The 27,807-nt window shown below is 32.3% G+C and overlaps 1 protein-coding gene across 1 annotated transcript; it reads left to right on the forward strand.

The window, feature by feature from the left end:
* Nucleotides 1-22,553: 22,553 nt before the first annotated feature.
* Nucleotides 22,554-26,306, forward strand: HELRODRAFT_72973 (hypothetical protein; the record flags this gene model as incomplete). The annotated part of the gene is made up of 5 exons (XM_009013764.1): nucleotides 22,554-22,724; nucleotides 22,831-23,204; nucleotides 23,248-23,344; nucleotides 23,925-24,227; nucleotides 25,269-26,306. The coding sequence occupies 5 exons, from the start codon at nucleotides 22,554-22,556 to the stop codon at nucleotides 26,304-26,306; spliced, it is 1,983 nt and encodes a 660-aa protein (XP_009012012.1).
* Nucleotides 26,307-27,807: the final 1,501 nt, after the last annotated feature.

Genomic DNA, 27,807 nt, shown 5'->3' on the forward strand with positions numbered 1-27,807 from the left:
ATAATAATACTAATAATAAAGATAGTGATGGTAATAATAGTGATAATAATAATGGTGATGTCAATATTAATAAAAATGGTAATAATAATGGTTATCATGATAATGGTAATAATGATAATAATAATGGTAATGATAATTATATTGATGGTATTAATAATATTGGTAATGGTAATGGTAATGGTAATGATGATGATAATAAAAATGATAGTGGTGGTGATAATAATGATGGTGATAGTAATAATAATGCTAATAATAATAGTAATAGTAATTTCAGCAATGATGATCGTAATTGTTTTAGTAATAATAATTTATTAATAATTATTAATAAAAATAGTAATAATAATGATAATTATGATAATGTTAATAATGGTAATGATAATTGTATTGATAATTATATTGATAGTAATAATAATATTTGTAATGGTAATGGTACTGGTAATAATAATGATAATAAAAATGACAGTGGTGGTGATAATAATGAAGGTGGTGGTAATAGCAATGCTAATAATAATGGTAATAGTAATTTCAGCAATGATAATCTTAATAGTTTTAGCAATAACAATAGTGGTGACAATAATAATAATGGTGATGATAATAACGATTATAACAATAGTAACGATAAAGGCAACAACATTAATCATAATAGTGATAATAATAATGGTAGTGATAATATTAATTATAGCAATGGTTATAAAAATAATAATGATGATAGCAATAATGGTAATAATAATTGTACCAATAAGGATAACAACAATGGGGATGATGATAATAATGGTGGTAATAATAATGATAATGGTAATGGTAATAATAATAATGGTAATAAAAATACTGATAGCAATGTTGACAGTAATGGTGATGTTAGTAGTGGTGGTGTTAATGGTAATAGTGGTGGTGATTATAATAGTAATTGTAATAACAATAGTAATAATAACGATGGTATTAATAATGGTGTCCATAGTAGTTATAATAATAATAAATATGGTATTAATATTGACAATAATAGTAGTAAAAATATTAGTAATGTCAATGGTGATAATAATAATGGTAATGATAACAATAATAATAATGATAGTAACAATGACAATAACAGAGGTGATAATAATTATAAGTATAATATTAACATAAATAATAACAATGAATACAGTGATATAAGTATTGGTGTTGATATTTTTAAGGATAGAATTAGTTATAATAAAATTGTTGCTAATGGTAGTGATGAAAACAATGGTAGCATTAATAATAGTTACAACAATAACAACAATAACTGTTTAATAATTAACAATAATATTAATAATAATAATAGCAATGTAACTACTGATCCTGTTGTGATGACAAATATGTTCAATGAGTATTTTTCCTCTGTTTTCACCATCGATGATAAAAGCAACTGTTCTCTATCAAATCGTACAACAGAATCATTGAATGACGCTTGCTTCACTCCACAGATTTTGTATCTCACTCTGCGCAAATTAAAAAATACAACATCAGTGGGCCCGGATGGAATACCAAACAGGTTTCTCAAGATGTGTGCTTCAAGTCTGGCTCTTCCATTGTGTCACATATTTGATACGTCATTCAGAACTAACTCTCTACCAACAAAATGGAAAAAAGCAATTGTTACTCCAATCCATAAAAAGGGTCCAACCAATTACCCCAGCAGTTACAGACCAATATCACTTATCTGCTCATCTTGCCGGGTTATGGAAAAAATAGTCAAGAACAATATAATATCTTATTTGTTAAACAACAATTTAATGTCAAAATTTCAGCACGGTTTTTTGCCTGCCAGATCAAAAACTACTAACCTCCTCAAATTTCTAAGCGATCTGTTATTAATTCGCCAAAGAAAGGAAAGATGCGACACAGTCTATCTCGGCTTTCAAAAGGCCTTCGACTCAGTTTCGCACACAAAGCTAATCTGTAAGCTAAAAGCATATGGCATTGGCGGAAATTTGCTCGGATGGATAACAGATTTTCTATATAACCGTTCACAGATAGTCAAGATTCAAAATAAACTGTCCAGTCCAGTTGCAGGTACCCCAAGTGGGCAATGTTACTGCCATAAATCAGTATGTGATAGAAAATCACATTCTGACACCCCAAGTGGGGTACCCCAAAGCAGCGTTCTGGGACCCACCCTGTTTCTCATCTTCATCAATGATATTGAAGACTGCCTTTCATCTCAACATGTCTCTATGCTGCTCTTTGCTAATGATATCAAATTGTATGCCGGTTCATCAAATTCATTCCAACTGCAACAGGTCCTTAACGATATTATCGCGTGGAGCATCAGATGGCAACTACCGCTTTCTCCTAACAAATGTTCGCTTTGCTCATTTCTACCATGTTCAAAAAATGTTACTGCCATAAATCAGTATGTGATAGAAAATCACATTCTGACACCTGTCGAATATTTTAAAGATCTAGGTGTAATATTCGATAATAAACTAAGTTTTAAACATCATATTAACAACATTGCGCATAGATCTTCTACCCGTGCTCGTCTTATTATTAAATGTTTTACATCCAAGGATAAAGATTTGCTCAACAAGGCCTTTTGCACTTATGTCCGTCCTCTACTGGAATATTGCTCAACTGTCTGGTGTCCTCACTATAAATATCAAATTAGCAATATCGAAAAAGTTCAAAGGAGATTCACTAAGGCCATTGCTTCAATCCACCATCTTCCGTATCTGTCTCGTTTACACTTTGTCAAAATACAAACATTGGAACATCGCCGATTGATTTTTGATTTATGTTTGTTATACAAAATACTTAACAATCTCACTGTTCAACATTTGAAAGATAATTTTGTTCCATCTCATTATTTGTCAACTCGTGGTCATGGCAAGAGACTTCGTGAATGCAACTCAAGCGATAATACTACCAAATATATCTTCTTCAACAGAGTGGTTCGAGTGTGGAATGCACTACCGGATGAAGTTGTCTCATCTCCAACTTATGATGTTTTTAGACGCAAACTACTCTCTGTTGACTTGAAGCATTTTTTAACAAATGATCAATAAATTAATTTGTTGATTTTTGTTTTCGTATAACAACCAACTATTTATGGAATATACTGTGTATTTTGTTTAATATTGGTTTTTTTTTAAACATTATCTGATGTTCGTATGTATTTCAACCGATCGTTTTAAAAATTACCTATTTTGACGGTGTTAGGAATAACTATGCAAATTTATGTTTAATATTTTCTTATTTTGCTTTTTTTTTTTGTGTGTTGACTTTTTCATCTGTCTGCCAAATGCCTAACTTTATAACATTTCTTTTTCTCTTCCTGATTGGGTAAGTGGTCCGTTGGGCCCTCTGGTCAGTTGTGCTAAATAAATAAAATAAAATTTTTTTCAACCAAGTCGGTTTTATATAACTTTTTAAACTTGCAGCAGAGCTTTTTTTCCCTCTGCAGTCACCGTCAGACCATCGAGCAAGAGGGACCACGCAATGATTGACACGGTGCAAAGTATTTCACGATTGAACAGTTCAAGAGCAATATCAATTACAATTACAATTTTTATTTAGAACCCAAAAAAGAAACAAGGTCCAGGAAGACAGTGAAGAGTCTAAGTGACTCATCGAGCACTGCCACCCTGTCATTGAGTCATTGAGTGTCAATATATATAAATGTTCGTACAAACACATTCACACATATATATTTATACATATACCGCATATATATTTATAGCAACATCAACATCTGTAATGTCAAATGGCCCACTAATGGTAAAGTCAGAGATCAATGCAGCGAAACTATTAAACACGTGACCAAGAGCGCGCAAGTCGCCTGGTGATTTTGGACTGGTGAATATCATGGCCAAATATCATAGGCACATATCATAGGCACATATCATAGGCAAATATCATAGGCACATATCATAGTCACATATCATAGGCACATATCATAGGCACATATTATAGGCACATACCATGGGCCCTGCTCTCGTATACTTGCTCGTCAACAAATTATATTAACTTTTAAGAAAAAATAAATTTTATTAAATATTTTAATCTAAGTAGCCAAGGATTTCACATTTTTGTGTTTTTGGCATGTGTGTTCATATTAATCCCTAACATATGCTGATTGATGGAGAGGCTGTATGATGGTCAATTTTATTTTTTACATTTTTTTCCAGCTCAAACTTTTTAATAAACTTCCGGCTTTTATTCTTATTTGTAATTACTATGGTTTTTATAATATCGGGTTGAGTTAATAGTGCAAGATATATTTTTCCTCGTTCGTGATGATGGTAATGTTTTTACCATCGTTGTTGTTTTTGTTGTTGTTGCTGGTGGTGGTGATGATATTATTGTTGTTTTTGATGATGATGTATGGTTAATAGTAGTAGTCAATGAATGACTGTTGTTTTCTAGCCTCCAGAGAATTTCTCCCATAATTCTAACTACTCCCTGTGCTTTTCAAGTTTTACAGAGCCGGACACTCCTTTCACAACTGTGGGACTCATTCAGTCTTCTCTCCGTATAATCTACACTTATCCACTTTGGACATTATTACCCTTATTTAATAATTTTTCAACATCAACACCAAATTGACAAAGGTTAATCCTGGCATGGTTGTCTAATTTTTTGTTGGTCCTGTCGAATGGCATAGTGTACCCTTTTCTGCATTTGTCATGTTGGATCTCTTTGCTGGCTGTAAGCTTCTCTATAATCTGCTGACTTTAACTTTGCTTAAATATTTATTTATCTGCTGGCAGATATTTTCCTTTGTTGGCAGTTTCATCCACTTGCTCATTTGCCGCTATCTGCGGTGTCCATGTGGCCATGCTACCATTATACATCTGTTCATCCACTGTAATTCTGTCATCTTATCGTTTATTCGCTGGTCATCTACATCATTGTTAATTTTTTTGTTCTTGGCCATGTTAACCAGGGCCTCACCAATAGTGATTATCATTGCTTCCGATTATTTTCCGTATCCCCACTGAGTCAGTCTACCGCCAATTCCAATGCCCTCCTTTTTGTGTGAAAGCTCTTGCCACTTATTCCTGCATAAGCTATTTTTTTATGTATTATTTTTTGCCTTCAGAAACAATCATCGCAACTTCCTCATGTCCAAACACTGGATTCACTGATCGAGCTCTGAAAATATTCTGATTTTTACTTGCTAGTAAATGCATTACAATGAGAAGAGAAATAGGATTATATATGAAAATAATTTAACTACTGATGCTGGGATGATAATTTTTGTACTTTCACGCCGAAGTACATGTGTCATAAAAATACGACCAACCTAACATGTTCACGGAGACTAATTTAATGAACTTCCTAACAATCAGCCAGGGTATATTGTGGGTTAGTGTCCTTGCAAGTGATAAAACGTTGTTTCGATCTTTTTAAAAATTTGTATTCAACTTATTTTTTGAAATAAAATTTTTGACATTAATTTGAAAATTTTTATAATTAAACGGAAAAATATACTGGTGAATGAATTTGTGTTGAATTTATTTAATTAAAAACCACAAAAATATCCGTGCTCTCGTTGAATGAAATTAAATGCGTGCGAACATCAGCAGCAACGATGTTTCAGAATAAACATAAAATCATACACTGCTCATTTTGTTTTAAATATAAAATAAACAAATAAACATGACAAAAAACTAACACATCAGAATAATAGTCATTATTCACCAAAATTTAAATGGAGATATAAAAAATTAAGCTATGACAAACATTTGAAGTAACTTTCATGTGCTGTCATAATGTAGAATATAAACATTCACCTTTTTAAGTTTTTTTTTCAGTTTAAAATATGTTTTATAGTTTTCCACGCATGTGTTTTATGCGAGTGGACGGAAGATGTTGAAGATGTTGTCTGAGACACGAGCAACTGAACACAAATTTGTTGTGTGGTGGGGTGTGTTTGTTGTTTCAGTTGTATGCACGGGTTACATGGTTCTGCTATCTACTATGCTGTAAGTCTTACCACATTGTTGCTTACTGTTTTGCTGGCATTTTTTGTTTAATTTGTTACTTGTTCGTTGCATGCTGCAATATTTTATGTGTTGCACTTGCGACTGCTTAGATGCGGTTTTAAATATTTGTCTGCATGGTTTATAGCTTAACGTTCTGGGATGTTGTTTATAGCTTTATACAATATTTCAAAACATGTGCTCACTTTATCATATGCCATTAAATTCCTTCTTCTAAGATGGACATAATATAACATTAAATCGCTCACTCCTTTATAGTGCAGCAAAATATACATCAACATTCAAAACAAATTATATATGGAAATGATACAAGCGAATGATGGAAGTGCCGATAAAGTGGAATGGATGTCGTCTCACGTGGCTTGGATTGAGTCTTCAGAGATTTCTCCGCGGTCTGCTTTGTTGCTGCTTCTATCGATGTTCTGCTGTCTTTCATGGCTTTTGGGTGTAGCCTGGTTTTTAGCGGTTGCTGCTTCTAACAGTGCTCTGCTGCATAATTCTTTTGCGTTGTTTGTTTACTGTTTGGCTTGTTTTATGTGGTTAGTTTTGTGTGGCTCGTTTTACGTGGCTTGTCGTGTGTGGCTTATTGTGGGTGTTTTGTTCTCACTTCATATTTAAAAAGACAAATAAAATCAAACTCAACCAGCAACTATCTCAATTGTTCAACCAGCATAAATAATTAATTGACACACCAACATCAATTCCATCTTGTTTCGTCCGTTATATTTACTTCATTTTAAAACATTCATCTCTGGTTTGAACAAATCACTTAATTGATGAGACATTGAAATAAAAACTTGTATAATATATATATATATATATATATATATATATGTATATATATATATATATATATATATATATATATATATATATATATTAGAAATTAGACTGTTGTTATATTGTTTCAAAATATCCATGCGTTGTTTAAAAATTAGTTGTTTGATTAGTTAAAGATTCTTATCTCACTTCCATTGTCTAGCTAGGTTATTTATTTTTCAGATAAATTTATATGCTAAATTATAATTCATATTTATTTTGAAAAATAATTTAAGAAACCTGTTTAAAAATTCAAACTAAACAACAAAATAAAATATAAATGGGTATATGTATTTTATTTAGAATCACATACAACGTATACAATATATGTGCAGTACATAGTATACAACATATATACAATAGATAAAAGATAAATACCCTGTGGTTTTGGAGTTTTATTTACATTGAGACAAAATTAAATAGTTTTTATTTATTTTACTTCAAAAAAATTGATTGAAAGAGATTTTTGAGTTATAACTGGCGGTGTGAACTGCTTCCACCAACTCAAATCTGTTTTTGAAGAGAACTATAGAAAAATATGAAAATTAAAATCAACAGCATTTGGTGACTCTCGGTCTTCTTGATAGTTATTATGTTCTTCGCCTTGACATTTTATTTTATTTTATTATTTTATTTGTACTGCCATTTTCATTGATTTTATTGCTGAATAAAAGATTGTTACCATATTTATAAGTGTTAAATAAATTCTGTTTATTGTAAGTAGATTTCTAATATAGTCAAATTAATTTCAACATACACTTGAAAATAAATTTGTTACACGAATATACGTTGAAAGAAATCAAACAACGCTCCCATCTGCAAACAAAATATAAAATAATGATGCACACTGTGAAAAAGCCACAAGAAGAATTAAAAGAACCCAATGAATTGCGAACGGTGATTAGATTATTTTAAAATAAATGTTCTTGGACAGACATAGGCAGAACTTAAATCACAAATTGAACAAACGAGAATGAATGCAGAATCGTCGGATGAACGTGAAAATTTATCGTCTAGAGCGGCAATCAGCGTCAATACAAAGCGCCTACGACCACTGATTTAAACTCTCGCGAGAGATGAGCGCACGAAACTCTGCAGCAAGCTTGATAAGCACTGATGGCTGGTGTTGAGGGACGTGCGCGCCAGTCAGACGACGATGTGTCCAGTTCAAAAACGGATCGCATCATCTATCAGTAGCCACGCCGAAATAAAACGAACGTAAATTTGCAGTGCGTCTCTGATTCCCCCTCAGTGCTGCTTTCTGCATGTTTGTTTCGGTGTTTTACATGTTTGTTTCCATGTTTTTATCCTTATTCGCATGTTTGTATCTTTGCTCACTTATTGCTTTCCGTATTTGTATCTTTGTTCATATGCTTGTATCTTTGCTCACTTATTGGTATCCGTGTTCACATGTTTGTATCCGTTTTGACATGCATGTATGTATCAGTGTTCACATGTCTTTATGTCTTCTATATCAATATAATATAATAATAATTAAACTTTTGTTAAACTTTATTTATAACTTATCAATGTTAATATATGCAAGTTTGTCGAATAAATAAAACAGATTTGGTATTGGTTCAGATTTTTAAAAATTTGTCGTTTGTCCTACCAAATAGAAATTAGATACATTATAATTGTATAATTGGTCAATCGGAAATGAGCCACTTGTTTAACTTTGAATCCAATTTGTTTATTGCCTGACTTTAAATAAGTTTTCGATTGTGCAAAAATGTTTAATTTGTACATTGCACGTCTAACTGGCTGAGCTAAAATCTGAAGAACGTAAAAAATCAGAATACCAAATTACTGAATTGTGTTAAATTCATCATTATACTTGGCCACACAACCTTATATGTTGTACCGTTAAATTTAAATTTAAATAATTATACAATTGCGATATTACAAAATTTTCAAAATTCATTAATTCTGGTAAAAAAAACCACCCACACTTGAACAGACGAAGCATGCCAACACCAGCAGCACATCCGAGGACATTAATAAAGCATCACGTGATCAATCCACTGCTGACGTCACATTCGATCATTCATCGTTCAAATGTCGCAAGGATTCTAACGATTCAGATAAGTCAGTGTACAGCTGTTAAATTTTTTTTCTTCTTCATCGCGACTCCTTCGCATATTTCTACGTATTATCGTTACGATGCATGCGTCCATATATGTTTCGAGTGCATGTACACGTGTGCGTGTGCATGTAGTTTGAATTATTTATCGTTTTTATTCTTTCTTTCATCAATTATGTTTTTATGTTATTTTTATTTATAAATATTTATGTTGTCGATGCTGTTGCTGATGTTGTTGAAGTTGTTGGTGATGTTGTTGATGATGTTAATGTTCAGTTCATATTGCAGTCTATAAGAAAACGTTGAAATAAAATTAGATTTTAATGAATTAACTTGATGATTTGGCTCTATAAAGGCAAATAAGAACGACAGATTCTTTCGTCATTTACTGATTTTTTTCAAATTAGACTTTGTTGGAAATAACCTTTTCTTTAAATTACGCAAGAATCATGAACATTAATGCTCATTGCAGTGCAGCAGTACAACACAACAAATAATGTCAAACTTCAAGAAAGAAGTCTCATCTATCTAATTTCATGTTCTGAGCATCTGTCCTGTTGTGAAGTTTTGAAGATCAGATAAGATGCTGATGTTACAATTTTAATAAGGTACTGATGTTACCAATTTTATTTTGCACGAATTTATTAAGGCCTCCGCCATTCCTTATTCTCGTGGACTGAACTGTTAAAACTGTGCGTATATCAATAGATTCTGTTTTCAGACAACACTTCATAAACAATTATGTGCATCTGAACATAATTATTTCAATGCGTGTGTGTCTGTATGTGTCTCTGTGTGTGTGTGTGTGTGTGTGTGTGTGTGTGTTTGTGTGTGTGTGTGTGTGTGTGTGTGTGTGTGTGTGTGTGTGTGTAGGCCAGTGTGCATGAAAGTTTCTGTAAATCAGAATAGGCGTTCCAGATGTCAGATGTCGATCTGGAAAGGGATCGGAAACTTGAAAATTTTTTATTGATGTATTGGTAACTCGGTATCGGTTATTTGGTGTTGGTAACTAAGTATCGGTTATTTCGTTTCGGTAACTCGTTATGTGATTTTAATATTTTGAATTCAAACAACAAATAAAAATTGTGTTTCTCTTGTTAATTAAGATTAAAAGTTGGAAAGTTTGTTATGCACGCGTTGGTTGTGTAGAATATTGTTGATTGAATAAAGGAAAATCTGTACAAAACTGTCAATGAATTAAAAAAAACTATTTATCAACTTCAAGGCAATAATAAAGTAATGGAATATTAAAAATTTAATGAATAATTTCAATGACTAACTTTTGCACGGTTCATCCAGTAGCTCTCTTATTGTTTAGCTTTGTTTTGCAAACATGTTTGCTATTTACTTTTTTTTAGTAACAAGTGAGAAAGGACAAGAGTTTTGACTTTCATGAGAGGCCAGCAAAAATTAAAATTGTTCATTTGGATAATTGATGTGAGAGTTACTGACGTTATGTTAAAGAATCATTAAAGAGGCAGTTACGCAGTGACCACCGAGTTCAATTGTGTGGTTGGCTTGGGCACTTTGAAAAACTGCTTGCTCAACATCACGATGTTGAGCAAGCAGTTTTTAGCTTGCCTCTACCTATATCACAAATTTCACAGCTATATCACAGCTATATCACAGCTTTTTAGCTTGCCTCTACCTATATCACAAATTTCACAGCTATATCACAGCTATATCACAGCTTTTTAGCTTGCCTCTACCTATATCACAAATTTCATATATTTTAATAGTTGAATTAAATATGCTTCAAAGTTTTTTAACAACAAATGATACTAAATAAAAATTCCATTGAAGTCATGAAAAGTTGATGTTTTAAAATTTAACTTCATTGATGTTAAATTAAACGTAGAATCTGAATATCAAGTAAGCTGCAAACGTATTGAGACACCTTCTATTGTGCACGACCAAGCATGAGAATAAAAGAGCAACAATTTATTCGTTGATAATATACATTCACAAACACATTTTCATGAAGTTTAATACACGCACGTATTCTCACGAATGTTTACCCCGACATTCCGTACGCACATGTGCTTACGTAAACACTGCAGAACATGTATATAGTTTTATAGTGTGGTGTACATCATTTAATAGAAAGTCACATAGATGGAGAATGTTATGTGACATATGAAGCCACATGAATGCACGTCTTAAACAATTACTTGATTTCCCCATGCACAGGCTAGGAAGCGCGTTCGCCGTACACCGCCATCAGTTCTCTCATCCTTTATGAGACTCTCCTGAGACTTTAATTACCATGGAAACGAGAAGACACCATCCACCAAGAGATGCTGCTGATATTTTTTGTTGATGACAAAAAGAAAAAGTTTCAACACATGTGACTTTCTAAACATAATGTATATATTGCGTGTGCAATCTAACTTGTGACGACGACTTGAATAACGAGCACACTAAATGATGATCACTCTCTATTTCGCACATTTTAAACTGAGACACGTGCGTGTACATTTTTCATTCGTGTATTGATATAAAATTTGCATACAGCAACAGCAACATACAGCAACATGCAAAAAGAAGGGACGCATTATTTGAGCATCACCTGGGTTGGCACTTTGAGAGTATCTTGTTTGTTCGTTTGTTCGTTTGTTTGTTTGTTTGTTCGTTCGTTCATTCGTTTGTTTGTTTGCTGGTTGGTTTTCATAATTTTGATTATCAACAAACGTACACAGACGTGCATTTCACATGCAACATACAAATGGAGTTTGAATGCAAAATAAGTAAACTATGCTCGCTCATTTATTTTTTCCACGAATCCTCTGAACTCACGTGATGTCTGTTGGTGTAAGTAGAAGCACTCGCACAAGTGTGACTGATCTGTTCATTTGCATGCAGTAGTGGTGCATTATTTGAAGGTTGTGAAGTCGTGTTTGGTCAAATAACAATTCACTGTTAGGTTTTTGACATCACTGTTACAGTGTATCAAGTCTAAGATAGACTATATAAATACTAATTTATAATATCTTTTTAATAATAAAAAACTGATTGCTTGGGTTTTTATATTTTTACAAAAACTTTTTTTAGAAACACCAGACAACATTATAAACTTGAAAATTTTACAGTTTAATTCTTTAAATAACATTGTTTTGGAACAAATTGCCAACTGATTTGGTCGAAGTTGATAGCCTGACTCATTTTAAAATGAGATCGGATGTTTTTATGAACGATTTTGACATTGTGTATGATTGCTGCTGTTCGTAACTTTTTTATTTAAATGTTTAATCACATGCTTGTAAACTTTATTGATTATATTTAACTGTTTTTTTGTTGCATGAGATTTTGAATATGGGCATATTGACTTGAGTTAGCGCCTATTGTTTTTATGCAATCATACTGAATTGAATTGAAATAAAATGAATTGAAATGAATTGAAAAGAATTATTATTATTATTATTGTTATGTTATTCACTCTATTGACATTCCTTAGATGATGGTACTGTGATTAAATGCTTTGTCAAATAAATAACTTTTTAACACTTTTCTGAAATTTTTATCTGGAACAATTTGTTTCAATCTTATTGGAAGATCATTCCATACCTTGGGCAGAGCAACCCGCACACATCTGTCACCCAGTTTTGTCCTGGTCCTAGGAATTACCATCATTTCTGACGAAACCGAACGCAATGTATATCCCACATCAACTTCAGTTCTTATGCAAAAAACCTCCTTCAGATATTCTGGGCCATCACCATTTACGCAACCATGAGCCACAACGGCCATCTTAAATCTTATCCGTTCCCTGATCGGCAGCCAGTGGAGGCTTTCCAACTACTTTATAATGTTATCACGTCTACAATGACCAATAACCAATCTGGCGGCAGCATTCTGGATACGTTGAACTTTATTTACTACCCCTACACAACGTTGGCCGACGCAACTGAAAACATTTTTAGCTTAAAAAATGTATTTGTGTCTATTAAAATGTATATGTAATGTGTTATTTGTCATTTCGTTTCAGATCATGACATTAAGAAGAAAAATTTCAATATTAGTCTCGACCATCGATACTAAATTATTATATTGTTCGGGTACTAATTTCGTTTTTTCCCGACAGAGGATTTAATTGTATTTTTTCACAGCTAACTTCAAAGTTGCATTGTCATTATATGTTTTAACAGTTGATAGAGCAAGGCTTGTGTGTGAAAAAGTTCAATTGATTGTACGCAGTAGTTTTTGTTCGGTGCCCTTTGAAATAAGAAGAGCAATAAGCAGCATTTTGGTAATATTTTACTTTTTAACTATAAAAAAGGTAAACATGCTGTTCAAGCTAGAAAACAATTAACCGATGTGTATGGAAAAGATGTGTTGACAATACGCCAGTGTGAAAACTGGTTTGCAAATTTTCGATTCGTCAGTTTTGATGTCGAAGAGGCACCGCGTTCTGGAAGGCCGGTTGAAGCTGATAAGGACGTGATAAAGGCATTAATTGATGCAAACCGGCAAATAACAACATGTGAGATAGGTGAAAGGTTAAATTTATCGAGTTTAACTGTTTATGACCACCTGAAAGGCCTGGGTTTAACCTCGAAGCTCAATATATCGGTTTCCTTTGTCTTCACGAAGAGAAATTTGTGCGTAGCGTAAATGTCTGTGCTTCACTGTTCAAACGTCACAAAAATGATCCATTTTTGAAGCGCATCACTACTGGGGACAAAGAATGGGTTGTATATGACAATGTCAAAGGCAAAAGATCATGGAGCAGAAAAGACGAGCCGGCTCAAAGCATTTTAAAAGCCGATATCCATCAACAAAAGGTGATGCTGCCTGTTTGGTGGAATTTTAAAGGAGTCATTTTTTGAGCTTTTACCGGATAACAAAACAATTAATTTGGAATTCTACTCTCATCAGCTGGACAAACTGAATGATGTGTTTCAACAAAAAAGCCAGAATTAATCAACAGAAAAGACCAGAATTAATCAATAAAAAAGGTGTAGTGTTCGACCAACATAATGCGAGACCTCATACAAATTGTGTCACTTGTCAAAAGCTTTTAAGGCTTGGACGGGATGTACTGCCACACCTACCATATTTTCCAGACCTGGTCCATTTAGAGTATTATTATTATTACCTCAAATGAAACCGTCAAAAATTTCCTAGATCAGTTTTTTGACAGCAAAGACATAATATTTTATAAGCGTGGAATCATGCTACAACCAGATAGATGACAAAAGTTGCTGGATCAGAATGGCCAATATATAATTAAATTAAATATTTATTCATTATTTATACGAAGATCGTCTTTCTTTTTCACAAAAAAGAACGAAATTACTTACCAAACATCCCAATACTTTTTAACAATTTTTCGATAGTTTCTCGATGTCTCAACAATTCCTCAATTAATGTGATAGTTTTTCGATTTTACGATGATTTTTTGACGTCTTAATAATTTTCCGATGGTTTTTTGCTATCCCGATATTGAAAATTATCTGACACTCTCTAATTTTCCAATTTTTGTTGATGTTCCAATCATTTCTCGCGTTCATAAATACTTTCTTACACAAAATTTTAAGCCAATTGATACAGTAGCTTTTGAGTCTATAAATATCTTTTTTTATTAAAATTTTATTAATAATAATAATAATTTTTCAGTTAATTTTCCAAAATATCAACCAGCAACGCATACAAATAGCGCAAACATCCCATATAAAAGCTTGTGAATGTACGCATTGCATGTGATGGGTGGCGGGGATGTTATTGCGTTCAAACCTGGTCGCTACTACAGCAGGAGTGTAGCGCCATGCTCCTTAACCATTAGACTATCTCGATCTCGCCATCTTCAGTTTTGTAATGCATTTTATATACGGTCTCAGGTTCCATTCTTATGAACCCTGGTATCTCAACTACTTCCATAAATTCATAAACATTCATTTATATGTTTTAAAATATTTTATAAACAATTTTAGATGATAATAATTACATAAAATACGCACGAGCATTTATAATCCATGCACTAGCCGAAACATAAGTGGATGAATAAATGATTACACACAAAAATCTTCAAATCACCAACCAAGTAAGCCTGCGTGCGTACGTAGATACGTACATACACAGCACGCCCTTACGCAAACACGTACAAAACAAACACACATATGTATTCTCCTGCAATAGATATGCAGTGATTGGTCCAACACTCCAGACACCCATTTATACCTCCCAGTTTTCGGGATGGATTGGCCGCGTGGGTCCTCATCCTCATCAGCACAATTCACCCTCATCATCTTCCCAACCATCATCATTCATTTCTACCTCATCATCTTCCCAACCATCATCATCCATTTCTACCATTATCCTCATTTGAACACATCATCTTCATCATCATTAATTTCTATTATCACTATACACAATATTTCTCATGTTTACAAATTTTAAAAGAAGGATGTGAGGAAAATGATTCACAGTTTCTCGTCTAATATTATGTCAGCGTAATAATACATTCAAAATATTGGCAGAAAAATTTGACATAGGAATATTTTAAAATTAAAGTATTTGAAGAATTATGATTTCATATGTTGTGGTTGTTATGGGTTTTCATTTATTAGGTAGATACAGTTAATTTAGTGTTTAGATTTGCACATATGTAACTTGTGCTGGTTTTGGTATCCTATTTGAAAAATAGATAACCTCTAAAATTTATGTATGTTTATGTCAAAAAAATTAATCATTTTATTTCCATAAATTAGTTGAGTTGTTTTAATTTCTTATTTGGTTTTATAATTTTTTTTAAGAATTGCGCATTCTAGCATTTGTAGACAATTTGATTCGAAGTCTTTTTTCTAGATGTTTTTAGCATTTAATAGTATCATCTAATTTCTGTCTTGGATTTCTTCTTATCTCTGTAATCGTTTTTCTTCTGTTTTTTTTAAATAATACTACTTCTGATTCTTGTTGTACCTCAAGATCTATCCTTGGCCCTCTTCTATTTATACTCTATACCTCCGAACTACCTCGTATATTAAAGTAGTTGAGTTGTTTTAATTTATAACCTGGTTTTATTAATTTTTTAAAAATTGCGCATTCTAGAATTTGTAGACAATATTTGTTATTTGAAGTCTTTTCATTTTAATTAAGAAAATAACGATGGAGTAAATCTTAAATTTTGAATTTTAAACATAAAAATGTGGAATCACATTGAATTTTAGTATTTTCGAACGGTTACCGTTTTCAGAAGAGGTCAACTTTTTTTATTAAATTAATACAATCAATAAATTAACAAAGAACTCGATTAGTTATATTAATATAATATTTATTTTATTTCTATTCGTTACTTCAATTTCTTATTTTGACGTCATTGTTCATTTTTGTACATTTAATAAATAATTAAGAAGTCAAGCAAAAAAGATTATATAGTTACATGGATGTTTGAATCTTTAAATAAAATTTTGTGCATAAAACACGCCCCAACTATGACATGATAGGGATAAAATAAAACATATATTACGTAAAATGTAAATGTATAAACGAACATAAATGTAAACGAAGTGAAATCAAACAGCAAACGAGCTGAATTTATAGGAGAGTAAAACATCAAATAAAATTAACATTGAGAAAACGTTGAGAAACTACGATACGATAAGATATTTTATTAGCCATCAAAACAAAAACACGCACATAAACGTGTAAAAACAGAAACACCGACATGTATGTATAACACACAAAAAGTAGAAAATAATGTTGAAAAACAATTTAGACAAGAAGTGCAGAAAATGTTGCAAGTAGATTTAGTACATTTACAAACAATCAGGTTGCCTTCAATAGGATGGACTGGAGCCAGAGAATGGTACATAAGGCTGAAATGGGATGTTGAAAGACCAAGTTCAACCATTTCTATATTTACTGTATATCTTTTTGACTCAAAATGTTTAATCTTTGTGCCATGTTCTCGCGTGTTTTATATATTAATATAAATAAATTAAATTTCACAAAAAATTATTCATTTGTTTGTTACCAGATTTCTGATATTGTTTGCAGTGTCATATTCTGCAAAAATAAATTTCTTTCTAAAAAAAAGTTTCTATTTCAATAAAACTACATATACAAACAACAACGTTCATTTATGTGCAAGAAAAAATGTTTAAAACTCTACATATAGATTTAAACTCTTCAAATAATTAAAAAGATGTCGGGTCACTACGAAAACAAAATTTAAAAATAATTTTCCAAATATAAAAGTAAATAACTGTGCGGAACAATGTGTCGTTGGAAGAGTGGGTCACATGCAAAAGAGGCAAATAATTATCCTCCAGGTCTGCAACGTGTTTGTGCAATTATCAGCTGCAGGATCAAAATGTCTCTAATGTCCAATCATATTGACGCATGTGCAAAACTAACAAATGTGTTCTATCAATCTATTTTCTGTTTTTGTTGATGTTATTTATCTTTGTTGATGTTATTAAGTGTTGTTGATGTTATTTTTTTGTGTTCATGTTGTTGATGTTTTCTAGGCTTTCAAAGTCTGCGCCGTAGTTGGTAGTCTTTACTGCCTTTTTTCATTCTTTGTAATGCAACTCTGTCAAACGTTTGCTGATGTTATTCACTATAATGTTTACACGTGTGTTTGAAACGCTTGTCTTTTCATGCCACTAACAATTATTATCTGATGTTATTGTCACAGCTGTTCGTTTGTGGAGCATGTGAATTCTGATATTAATTGATGTGAAGTTGAAAAACCAGAGAATAAATTGGCATAGAGAATTTTAATTATATATGTGTAATCTCACTCACAAAAATTTCAGTTTAATTCTCAAACATTGAAATTGACCAAAAATGTAAACACTTTTTGTTTTTATTTGTTTTATTGGCATTTTCCTTTTGTGCAATGACTTGAAGAGCTGTCAAATAATAAGGATGGTAAAAGGTAGATAATTATTGAAAATGAACTATCTGAGATAGGTTTGTTAATTTACTTGTAATTTACCAAATGTTATTTTATTGACCGTAAATCTTCATTTTCTTCAAATTCTGGCTTCGGAGTGTGCAGTTTTCCAATTTGTACATAAATATTTTTGATAAATAAACAAATATCGTTAAAACACTTGTTTCCTAAATCTGCCAAGAAAAATTCTTCCTTTAAGAGGTATACGTTGTTCATTGGAAGGAAGCAGTGTTGTTAAAATACTCGAATGTTGAGTATTTAAATATTTTGTAAATACTTAGTCAAAATTCAGTATTTAAATGTTGGCTACAAGTATTTTAAAAATATTTTAAATACCATGCAGTTTTCATTTGAAACAAAAATTTACACGTTAATAAAAGAGGATCATAAGTTGCCAAATTTTTTTATTTTTATTATTTTTTATACGCTCACATTACATTGCAGTAAGTTTCATAAAGGTTTGCTTTAGAAATAAAAAAGGTTTTAATTCTAAAATTCACCAATAATGCTTGTTAACCTTAAGGAGCTGTAATATCTCAAACAAATCATCAGATCATACGCTATTTAGTTAAAATAAGAGCACGTGAACTAAACAGACGTCTAACTAGGGCACTTGAAGGCTATATCTAATAAAAAGTTGTTTAATTTTAGTCTGACATTTGCTGCTTTTAAAAACTGGTTTTGTTACACTTGATGTCATAGTACACACAGATTGTTCTAAATGTTGCAGGCATTTCGCCCTAAGTTGTTGTGAATTCTCTGTCCACTACACTACAGTTTAAAGCGAGGGTGAGTCACTGAAGCGACCAAAAATTCTTTATCACCAAGACAAGTGTCAAAACGTTTGTCAATCCCCAATAGTGAGGCATTTCATAAAGGAATCGTGTGCTTCAGATCCATTGAATTATTATTGGGCCGCCATGTTTACTTATATTGTTAACAAAGAACTGAAAGATATAGTGAGTATAGCCTCAAAGAAACAAATAAAGATTAGAACAGTTTGTACAGACTAATGTATATGTAGAATAAACAAAGGATATACGAAGAGGAACAGATGATTTATAAAGCAACTTTTCTGTCAAAGTAATTAAATTTTTAAATACTAAATCGCACGCAAAGTATTTAAATAAATGTCTAGATACTGCTATTTTATTAAGTATTTTAAATACATCTTGAATACTGGGGTGATTAAGTACTAAATATTTAACAACACTGGAAGGAGGCACTCCACAAATATAAAAAGTTTAACAAACGTTAAATCATACCTTGAATGTTGAATTGTTAATTGCATAGGAACAATTTGATAAATATTATATTTTGGTCTGAACTTAGCAGATTTCAATAAAGATGAAGCTAACACGGCAGGAAACAAATTAAAAAAAAATTAAAAAACACAATTATTATCAATAAAATTTAAGTGATCAAATCGCATAAATTTAACTACCTTGTCAACAATATGTCAAAAAAAAATAATTTGTTTAATTTTAAAAGTTATTCAATCTTATTAAAATTGTAATGCTTATTGCGTAATAGGAGAATTCAGCTTCTCTCAGCTGTGTACGTGTCAAAATGTAAATACTTCAGATGGTACAAAATGGTACCAATGTTAAGATAACATTCAATGAAAATAACCAAGTGAACGAAATGGAACTAAATACATGCTTCTAGGGTAAATCAACTTCCTTTTGTAAACGATATGTTTTCCAAATACGTAATGCTGAAGATGCGTCAGAACTTATTTAGTTATCATAATAATTAAACATCAGCCAGCTAGACCTTAAATCAGCTTTTAGAAAAAGTTACAAATTCACGTGGCGACGATGATGACGACGGTGATATCATGATAGCGATGATGATGATGAGAGAGAAGTCAATTGTTTCTATCCTACCTTCAGCAACACCGCTTCAACGAAGGCTCCACTCACGTGCTGGGTTGGAATGCGCGCGCGTGTATCCTCCCCCAACGATCGTCCACTATTCATAAATACATTTTAAAGTACGCAAGCATATTTTTGCACGCGCGACTAAAAAGAAAAAATGGGAACAGTTTCACAAGTGAAAATGCTCACCAACAAATAAATGTGTTTGTTTACGCACGGACAGAATCGCACGTGCGTGTGTGTGTGGTGTGTGTGTGTGTTGTTGTATATGTGTAAATTTACATGTGCAAAAAAGAAGAGTGAAAAATAAAGTGGAGGAGGCTGGTAGGTAGGTAGGTAGGTAAAAAGAAGGAAGTAGGATGTGCGGACGGTTGGCACGTGTGCACCCGTGTGGCCTGCCATGTGTCCCCTGATGAATGCAAAGTTTTCAAATTTAGGCAACTTTCATCATAGGCGTCAGCTGATTGATGCATCCCTTGGTGCTCTTCTAATAACTAAGCTGATGATGATGATAGTGGCGATGATGATGGCGACGATGATGATAATGATGATGATAATGATGACGATGATGATGATGGTGACAATGACGGTGATGATGATGATGATGATGATGATGATGATGATGATGATAACATCAAAAACAGCGAACGTTGCAACAACAGATGCAACTTACTTTTAACATTAGTAATAATAATAACACTTACTACAATATTATTGATAATGATGATGATGATGATGATGATGATGATATTTAATAATAATAATAACAATAATAATGGTTTGAAAGCAAATGGAGATTTGCTATAAAGAGTGTTGAGTACGAGAACATGACAAACATATATGCATCAACGCTGCCGGCTGGAGGACTATAAAACAACAACAGCAACCACAACAACAACCACAACAACAACAGCAACAACAACAACAACCACAACAAAAACAACAGCATCAACAACAACAATATGAACAACAACATCAACAAAATGAACAACAACAAAACTATATAACAACAGTAGCAACAAAAACAGATGCAAAACAAACAACAGATGCAACTTACCTTTACAACACCAGTGAAACCAGCGGCATTTATCTACACACATTCAGATGAGTTGCTGAACAAACAACAATCACGAACACGTTGTGGCATAAGTTTTTAATAGTAGCAATACCGTCCAAGCAAATTATTGTCTTTTATATACAGTACACTTTATGAAAGTATCTTATATTTTAGGTTCAATACACTTTTGAAGGTACTTTATGTTTAGTTTACAAGTTCGGAAAGTATTTGAAGCATGATTTTATGTTTTATTTTATTTAGAACTAATGTATTAATGATAAATGCTTTGGGTTTTAATAAAAGGAGGTTTGAAGCCTTGTTAAAAAAACTAATAATGCATGATTGTCATTAAACTTTTTTGAACTTTATGAATGAAGTTTATGCCAGTTACCTCAATGTTCCTCATGATGCGTTTTTTTAAATGACAACTTTTTAAATTTGATTTTCTTTTTTAGCTCTTAATGCTTCTTGATATATACATTTTTTTATAATGGGCGGTATTCATGTTTTTAATTTTTCAAAATTTTTGTTTCAGTTATCAAATCATCGTATTCAACACCACCATGCACCATCACATCTGACAGTTACAAATTCATCGATGGTTTGAATGAGTCGTTCTTTGTGTTGTGTTGTTTGTAAGTGACTAATGCTTGATCAAAAAACTCATGGGAATATCCATTTTTAATGCTAATAGCCATTATCTAAGTATTTTAAAATGAAATTTGACTGCAGTCATCTTTGTTATTCGAATTTTCCATTTAACTTTTGCACAAAGTTTTTTTTTAATTTCTGGCATACTTTTTAGCTTCATGTAACTTTTATTAAAAATTGTATAAAAAATGATAATAGTGCAACAAATTTTACAAATGTTTATTTCACAGACACAAAGAAGCAAGCGAGCAGTCACCATTTCGCCCCAAGCAGGGTGAAAACAATTTACATGAAGTGAACAACTGCAGAAACGGTAGAAACTGCAAATTTTCTAAAATATTTTATCGCAATAAAATAAATAATTTTTATTTTCAGTCCTTGGTGAAACCGATGATGTACAAATAAAATATGAAGAATCTGATGAATTTGAAATCCTTCCCAAAACAACTCTCAACCATTTTTCAGAAATGTCCGCCTACAACAATTCAGCTAACTTCAAAGAAATCCCATTTTTTGCCAGTCCATGCCTCAGCTCACCACTTCCTCTCATTAACCAACAGGAAGATAATAAAAGTGGCAGCTTCGTTTTGAACGAACCATTCAAATATCAAAACAAACCTAATCCTTCGAAGCATGCTGATTATTCTTCAAGCTGTAGCAGCGAAAGCAATCTACCGACAAAACGTTTAAAATCCTCCTTCCTCTGTCTCTACTGTCCTCTTGAGTTTGCTGATTGCAAAACTTTGCAACTGCACGTGGATACGGTGCATAAAGCTAACAATTTTGATGGATCATCATACTCCGACACTTCAGCACTTCTGTTTTGCAGCCAATGTCCAAAAGATTTTTCAAATTTGTTTGATTTAGCGGAACATACTCGCATTCACCACAACTTGCTTGTTAACAGCAACGCTGCTAAAATGATGACAGTGAAATCGCCATTCAACTTTTTTAATTCTTTACCATACCAACATTTGAAGACTGCAGATCATTTGCAAGCTTCTTATCAAGAACTTCACAAGTTAATTATCGATTCCACGTTTGCTTCACAGGTTTGGATATTATAAAATTTATTTGATACTAAAAAGAACAAGTTTTTTCATAGAATTTTTAGTAAAATTTGTAATACTGAATAATGAAATTTTGCGTAAACTTTAATAAACGATATTTCAACGTTCAGATGTTTGCAAGTTCTCAAATGGACAACACATCAATCATCAATCACTACATGCACCAATCTTTTGAATATGCCTGTGCAAGTTGTCTCAAAATTTTTCCATTAGCTGACGAGCTGCAGAAACATTTGATGGAGGCCCACGCTCATCACCTCTACAAATGTTCTCTCTGCAAACTTGTCTTTGATTCCAAAGTGCGTTGGATTATTGTTTAACTCTGAAATAATTTCATGGTTGCTAAGCAAATAAAATTAGTTTTCGTTATCAATGATATCTCGTTAAACACTGCATTCAATTCAGGTGGACATACAGGTTCACTTCGCGGTTAAGCATAGTAACGAATGTACCGTCTTCAAATGCACCCGATGTCCTGATCTCAAATTCCGATCTGAAGTAGAATGGCAGCTGCATGTGAAATTTTACCACTTGGGACTCTCCAAGCCCTACCGATGTCTCTTTTGTAAAGACAGTTTTTTAACAGAGTCAGAACTGCTGGTTCACATTTCTATGCACGAAAAACAATTTGTTTGTTCCATTTGTGATGAATCCTTTCTTGTCGAATACTTGCTGGACAAACATCTGGAGTTACATCATTCTTCTAACTCCGTCAACGCTGAAATGGTTAATAAAAATAAATTTAGTATAAAACGTAATAAATTTTTTATAGCGCTCCAGTTACAATAAAATGAAAATAATTTATTAATTAAATTAGAAAAGTCCGATCGTTATGGCTGAGGACGCCAAGTATTCTCCGTCGTCTGTTTCTTCAAAGCCATCTTCTTCGCCAAAATGTAGGAAACAATTCAAGTGCCAGGTTAAATATTTTTTAAATAAATATGTTTGTTTTTTATGATTTTTTGATACACTTATGTCCTCATCATGTGTTCAGATAATTTTGCTGTTTATTTGATCGAGTCAATATACTTTATGATTTTGTTGTTGTGTTTAGTGATGGCCCTTGTATTGTTTAATATATTCATGTTATCTCATCGTTGTCGTTTGGTGTTCTATTTCTGATTTTATTTGTGGGTGGTCTTACACGTTGTTATGAATAGTGTTTTGGCAATTTTCAAGTTGTAATGGTTGTTGTAATGTTAAAGTTTGTTATCTAGGTTTTCTCCTGTGATTTTGTTGTTATGCTTCTCTTTGATGTGCTTTTTAATATCTACTGTTTGCACGTACATGTGATTGTAAATCTTCTCGATAGTTCGGTCGTCGTCATAACGATGTACTATAAATTTATCAGTCAGATCGTTCCGATCTTCTAATATCAATTCCGACAAACTGTTACAGTTATTTTTCATTATGAGAGATGATGTTTTTTGATGTGTAAGTCCGAAAAATAAATTCTTTTTTTTTAACGTGCAATACTTTTGCTCATGGCATTTTTTTAGGTTTGTGAATTAAAATTTTGTGGAGAAAGCAATGTAAACAAGCACATGCTTCGTGAACATAACATCGACGTAAACTGCCACAACGTCTCTGCCTCAGCCGCTCCAGAACCCTCCACAAGTTTCTCAAATGAAAAAAGTTCCCAAGTTTGCGTCTACTGTAAACAGACATTCAAGAGCAAATTGGATTTGGACAAACACATGAAGCTGCATCATATTTTGCCGAGCAATCAGAAATGTAACATTTGCGATGAAGTCTTTTCCAGTTCTGTTGTTCTGGCCGAACACAAACTAACACATTGCAAGGTCAATAAAACTTATTTTTTAAACTTGATTACAAAATTAACATTTATTGAATTTAAATATTTTTTTAAATACAATGAAATTAAATAAAAAAATAGAAAATGCTCTGTAACGCTTTATGGCATCAATAAAATTACTAAACTTGTCGATCTTTTATGATATGTAATGATTGAAATTTTTCAAAATGGCATGAAGGCGGTAAACTGTTGAGCACGCACTTAAAATTCTTTTACATGTACAAAAAAACAATTTATATCCATGTATAAAAAAACAATTAATAAAAAAAAGCGTTTAATAAATACCACTTAATCAGATAACAAAATTTTGAAAAAGATTATGAAATAGATATTCAAAGTTACGAAAATAGTTTATGAATCTATGTTATAGTTACTCGAAACTAACTACTGCTCAAAACTGCTTTCAAAGTTAAAGTCAAAAATAAGTGCAAGCGCTGAATTGAATTCGGCCCCATTTGAAGGTCAGGCAACGATAGAACCTGAACTATGCAGTTCCCTTTCCCTTGATTCTGTTAAAAATCGGTTCTATTCAGTGGCGGATCTAGACAAATTTGACGGGGGGACCAAAATTTTGAAAATGTCTAAAAGTTTAAATTTTTTTTCAACTTTGGACAGGAGGCCAAGATTTGTGGTAGCGTGGCCAAAATTAGGCTGGCGACCTTATATTGATATAAAATGGTGTGTTTTTTATGCAAAAGCTGAGTTTTTTTAATAAATATACTGCTCCCTACTGGGTGATGGTCTCTCCGGCCTTACCCCAAGATCCGCCACTGAATGTATAATACATATACATTAAGTGGCTGATCTTGATCTGATAAAAAGCCACTCACTTAATGAAATCGTATTTTACAAAACATTTAAATGAAAATGTGAAGCAAATTAGAGAAATTATATTGTCTCAGCAACGTAACTTTGTTTGTTCATAACACAATAATGGTTTTTTAAAGAATATTTTACATCAGCAATTGTTTATTTATTTTTGATCTGAAATATGTTTATTTTAATATATTAACAAATTCGTTTGAAGGTCGTACAGAGTAATTTGTGCACAGTGTGCAAGATCGTCTTAAAAAATGAGGAAGATTATTTTTCTCATTGCCATGAACATAGTTCGCAAGGAACGAACATGCAGTGCATAATTTGTCGCCAAACTTTGTCCTCTGCTCTTGAAATGCACCTCCATGGCAAACACCACTTTCAAGCAACACAAGAGTTCAAAGAAAAAAAGGAGCGTTGTGATTTGTGCTCATCTTATATTAACAGCAATGATAAGATACCCGATTTGTCTAATTCATTGTTCAAAAACAAGATGAACGTCTGCATTAAATGTTATAAAATGGAGTATGCCGATTTCACGCAATCACTGACGTCTCCACAAGATCAGACGAACCACAAAAACTTGAAATCCTATCAATGCATTAAATGCCAAGAATCATTCCATTCTGAATATGAAATCCAGCTGCATGTTGCAAGCCACGTAATCGCCGAAGGAAATGTTCATAAATGCAACTTATGCGCTAGAAAATTTGATTCTCCAGCAAAATTGCAGCTACACTTAGTGGAACATTCATTTGAGGACTGTGATCAAATGCTTTGCTATCTGTGCAATGAAAGTTTTGAACAAGCATGCGACATCCAGCAACACATGTTAACAAATCATGGTATATCATCGAAAAAGTACTTTTGCAACCTCTGTTCTCTCAAATATTTCTTTTCTGCTGAACTTTTGAACCACAGGATTTCCTACCACAATCACGACATTTCTCCATCTTCTTCGTTCGATTTTCAAGAACCTGTAGATGGTAACAGTGGTTTAGATAACAGTTTTAAATCTGAACACCAAAAAAATAATTTAAACTCAGTCACCTTGCTGCAGTCGCATAAAATAGAAAAATCAATTAGCGATGACTTGCAGATCAGTTACACTCAAGATTATGACAACAAACTGAGAAGTGGATTTCCTGATTTTAATTTTAAACCTTCATCTAAAGATTCCAAAGGACGTTCGTCCGTACCTGTCACTACTGGTCAGTTGGAAGCATTCGTCGTTGTAAATAAACTTTAAATTAATACACAAAACTTTCATCACCTAAAAATGTTATTATTAAAATTAGATTAAAGAATTGAATCAGCCGTTGACAAACCCTACTTGAAAATGTTATTTATTTAAGGTAAACTTGCATCTAACGATATATTTCGATGCTCATCTTACATTCAGAAAGCCTCGAATTTCAGTACAAAACTTCAAAGTTAGTCGCTTTTTTTTCCTAATATTTTTTCAACTATTGCAATTATCCATCTTCACTTCATATCACTTCATTTCATTTTCATATAACAACATATTCTCATTGCATGAAATTATTTACAAAATCAATTTCGAGATTAAATTCCATTTTTTATAAATCCCGTCATTTAATAATAACAAAACAAGAATCAAACATGTAAATGAAAAAAAATGAAACGAAATTTTAATAAAATTAAGTTAATAGAAAGAAAGCAGACTGGCCGTAATAGAATACGTAAACAAAGATGTATTTATAAGATCGGAGTCAATCTGCTAAATAGGGTTGTTGCAAGTGAGAAGGATAGTACGAAAGATTATTAGCTAAACGTGGGAAAACTAGCATTATATTTGTGCCTAAAAAGAAATACCTTTTAAAAATGAAAGAAAATTTATATTGAATATTATTTATAAGAAGTTGCTTATTCGACGTTAGCGCGCCGTGTGCCCTAAGAAAGGATTGGAATAATTGATTCGGACGAAGAGTTACAATATCATGGAACAACAAAAATGGCATGCCACTTTGAAGTTTTCTTGACTATATATCTTTAGACATAGAGCTTGCTTTTAAACAATGATGATGAAACAGCGAGATTTACACCTTTATTTGTAGATATGATACACCACATGTTAATCTTTTTAAAACACATTTTTTATAATATTATAAAAAAATGCAGGCCATTGATGAATGAAGATTTTCCATTTCTAATTAATAACTTTTGTGTGCTAACTTTTTTTCAGAAAATTCCAAGTTTCACAAAAAGAAGCGCCATTCGATGACGTTCAGTTCAAAAAATGAATCATCTACGGTTAGACTTCTACGTAAATGTTTTCATTTTTTGTGATTTAATTAAAATAAGCATTTTAGGTTAAATTGTATCAAACGCATGAAATAAATAAAGAAGGTCTCTTCCGCTTTTTTTCTCTCACTCGAAAAAAAGCAAGAGAAACTCACCAATTTCTTTATGACAAACAAAATTCTGTACAAAATATTTACGCTTCTTCAGTCATTCATTAGCCCTTTCAAGAAACTGCAATGACCTCCTAAAAATCAAATTATTTTCTTTTGTTGAGCTTTTTTAAATCGTCGACTTTAATTTACCTGTCTTCGTATTAAATTTATATTACTAAAATTTCGAGGTTTCTGTCATGTTATGTTAATGTTATGTGGAGGAATGCGCACCAGTTTCAGTATTAAAAAACGTTCCATCTTGTTTGCTGACTTTCCGGACGAAGACGACTTAACATTGACACTTACCACTTAATGAATTGCTATATTATTGTC

Source organism: Helobdella robusta (genome assembly GCF_000326865.2).
Source record: "Helobdella robusta unplaced genomic scaffold HELROscaffold_12, whole genome shotgun sequence".
NCBI lineage: Eukaryota > Metazoa > Annelida > Clitellata > Rhynchobdellida > Glossiphoniidae > Helobdella > Helobdella robusta.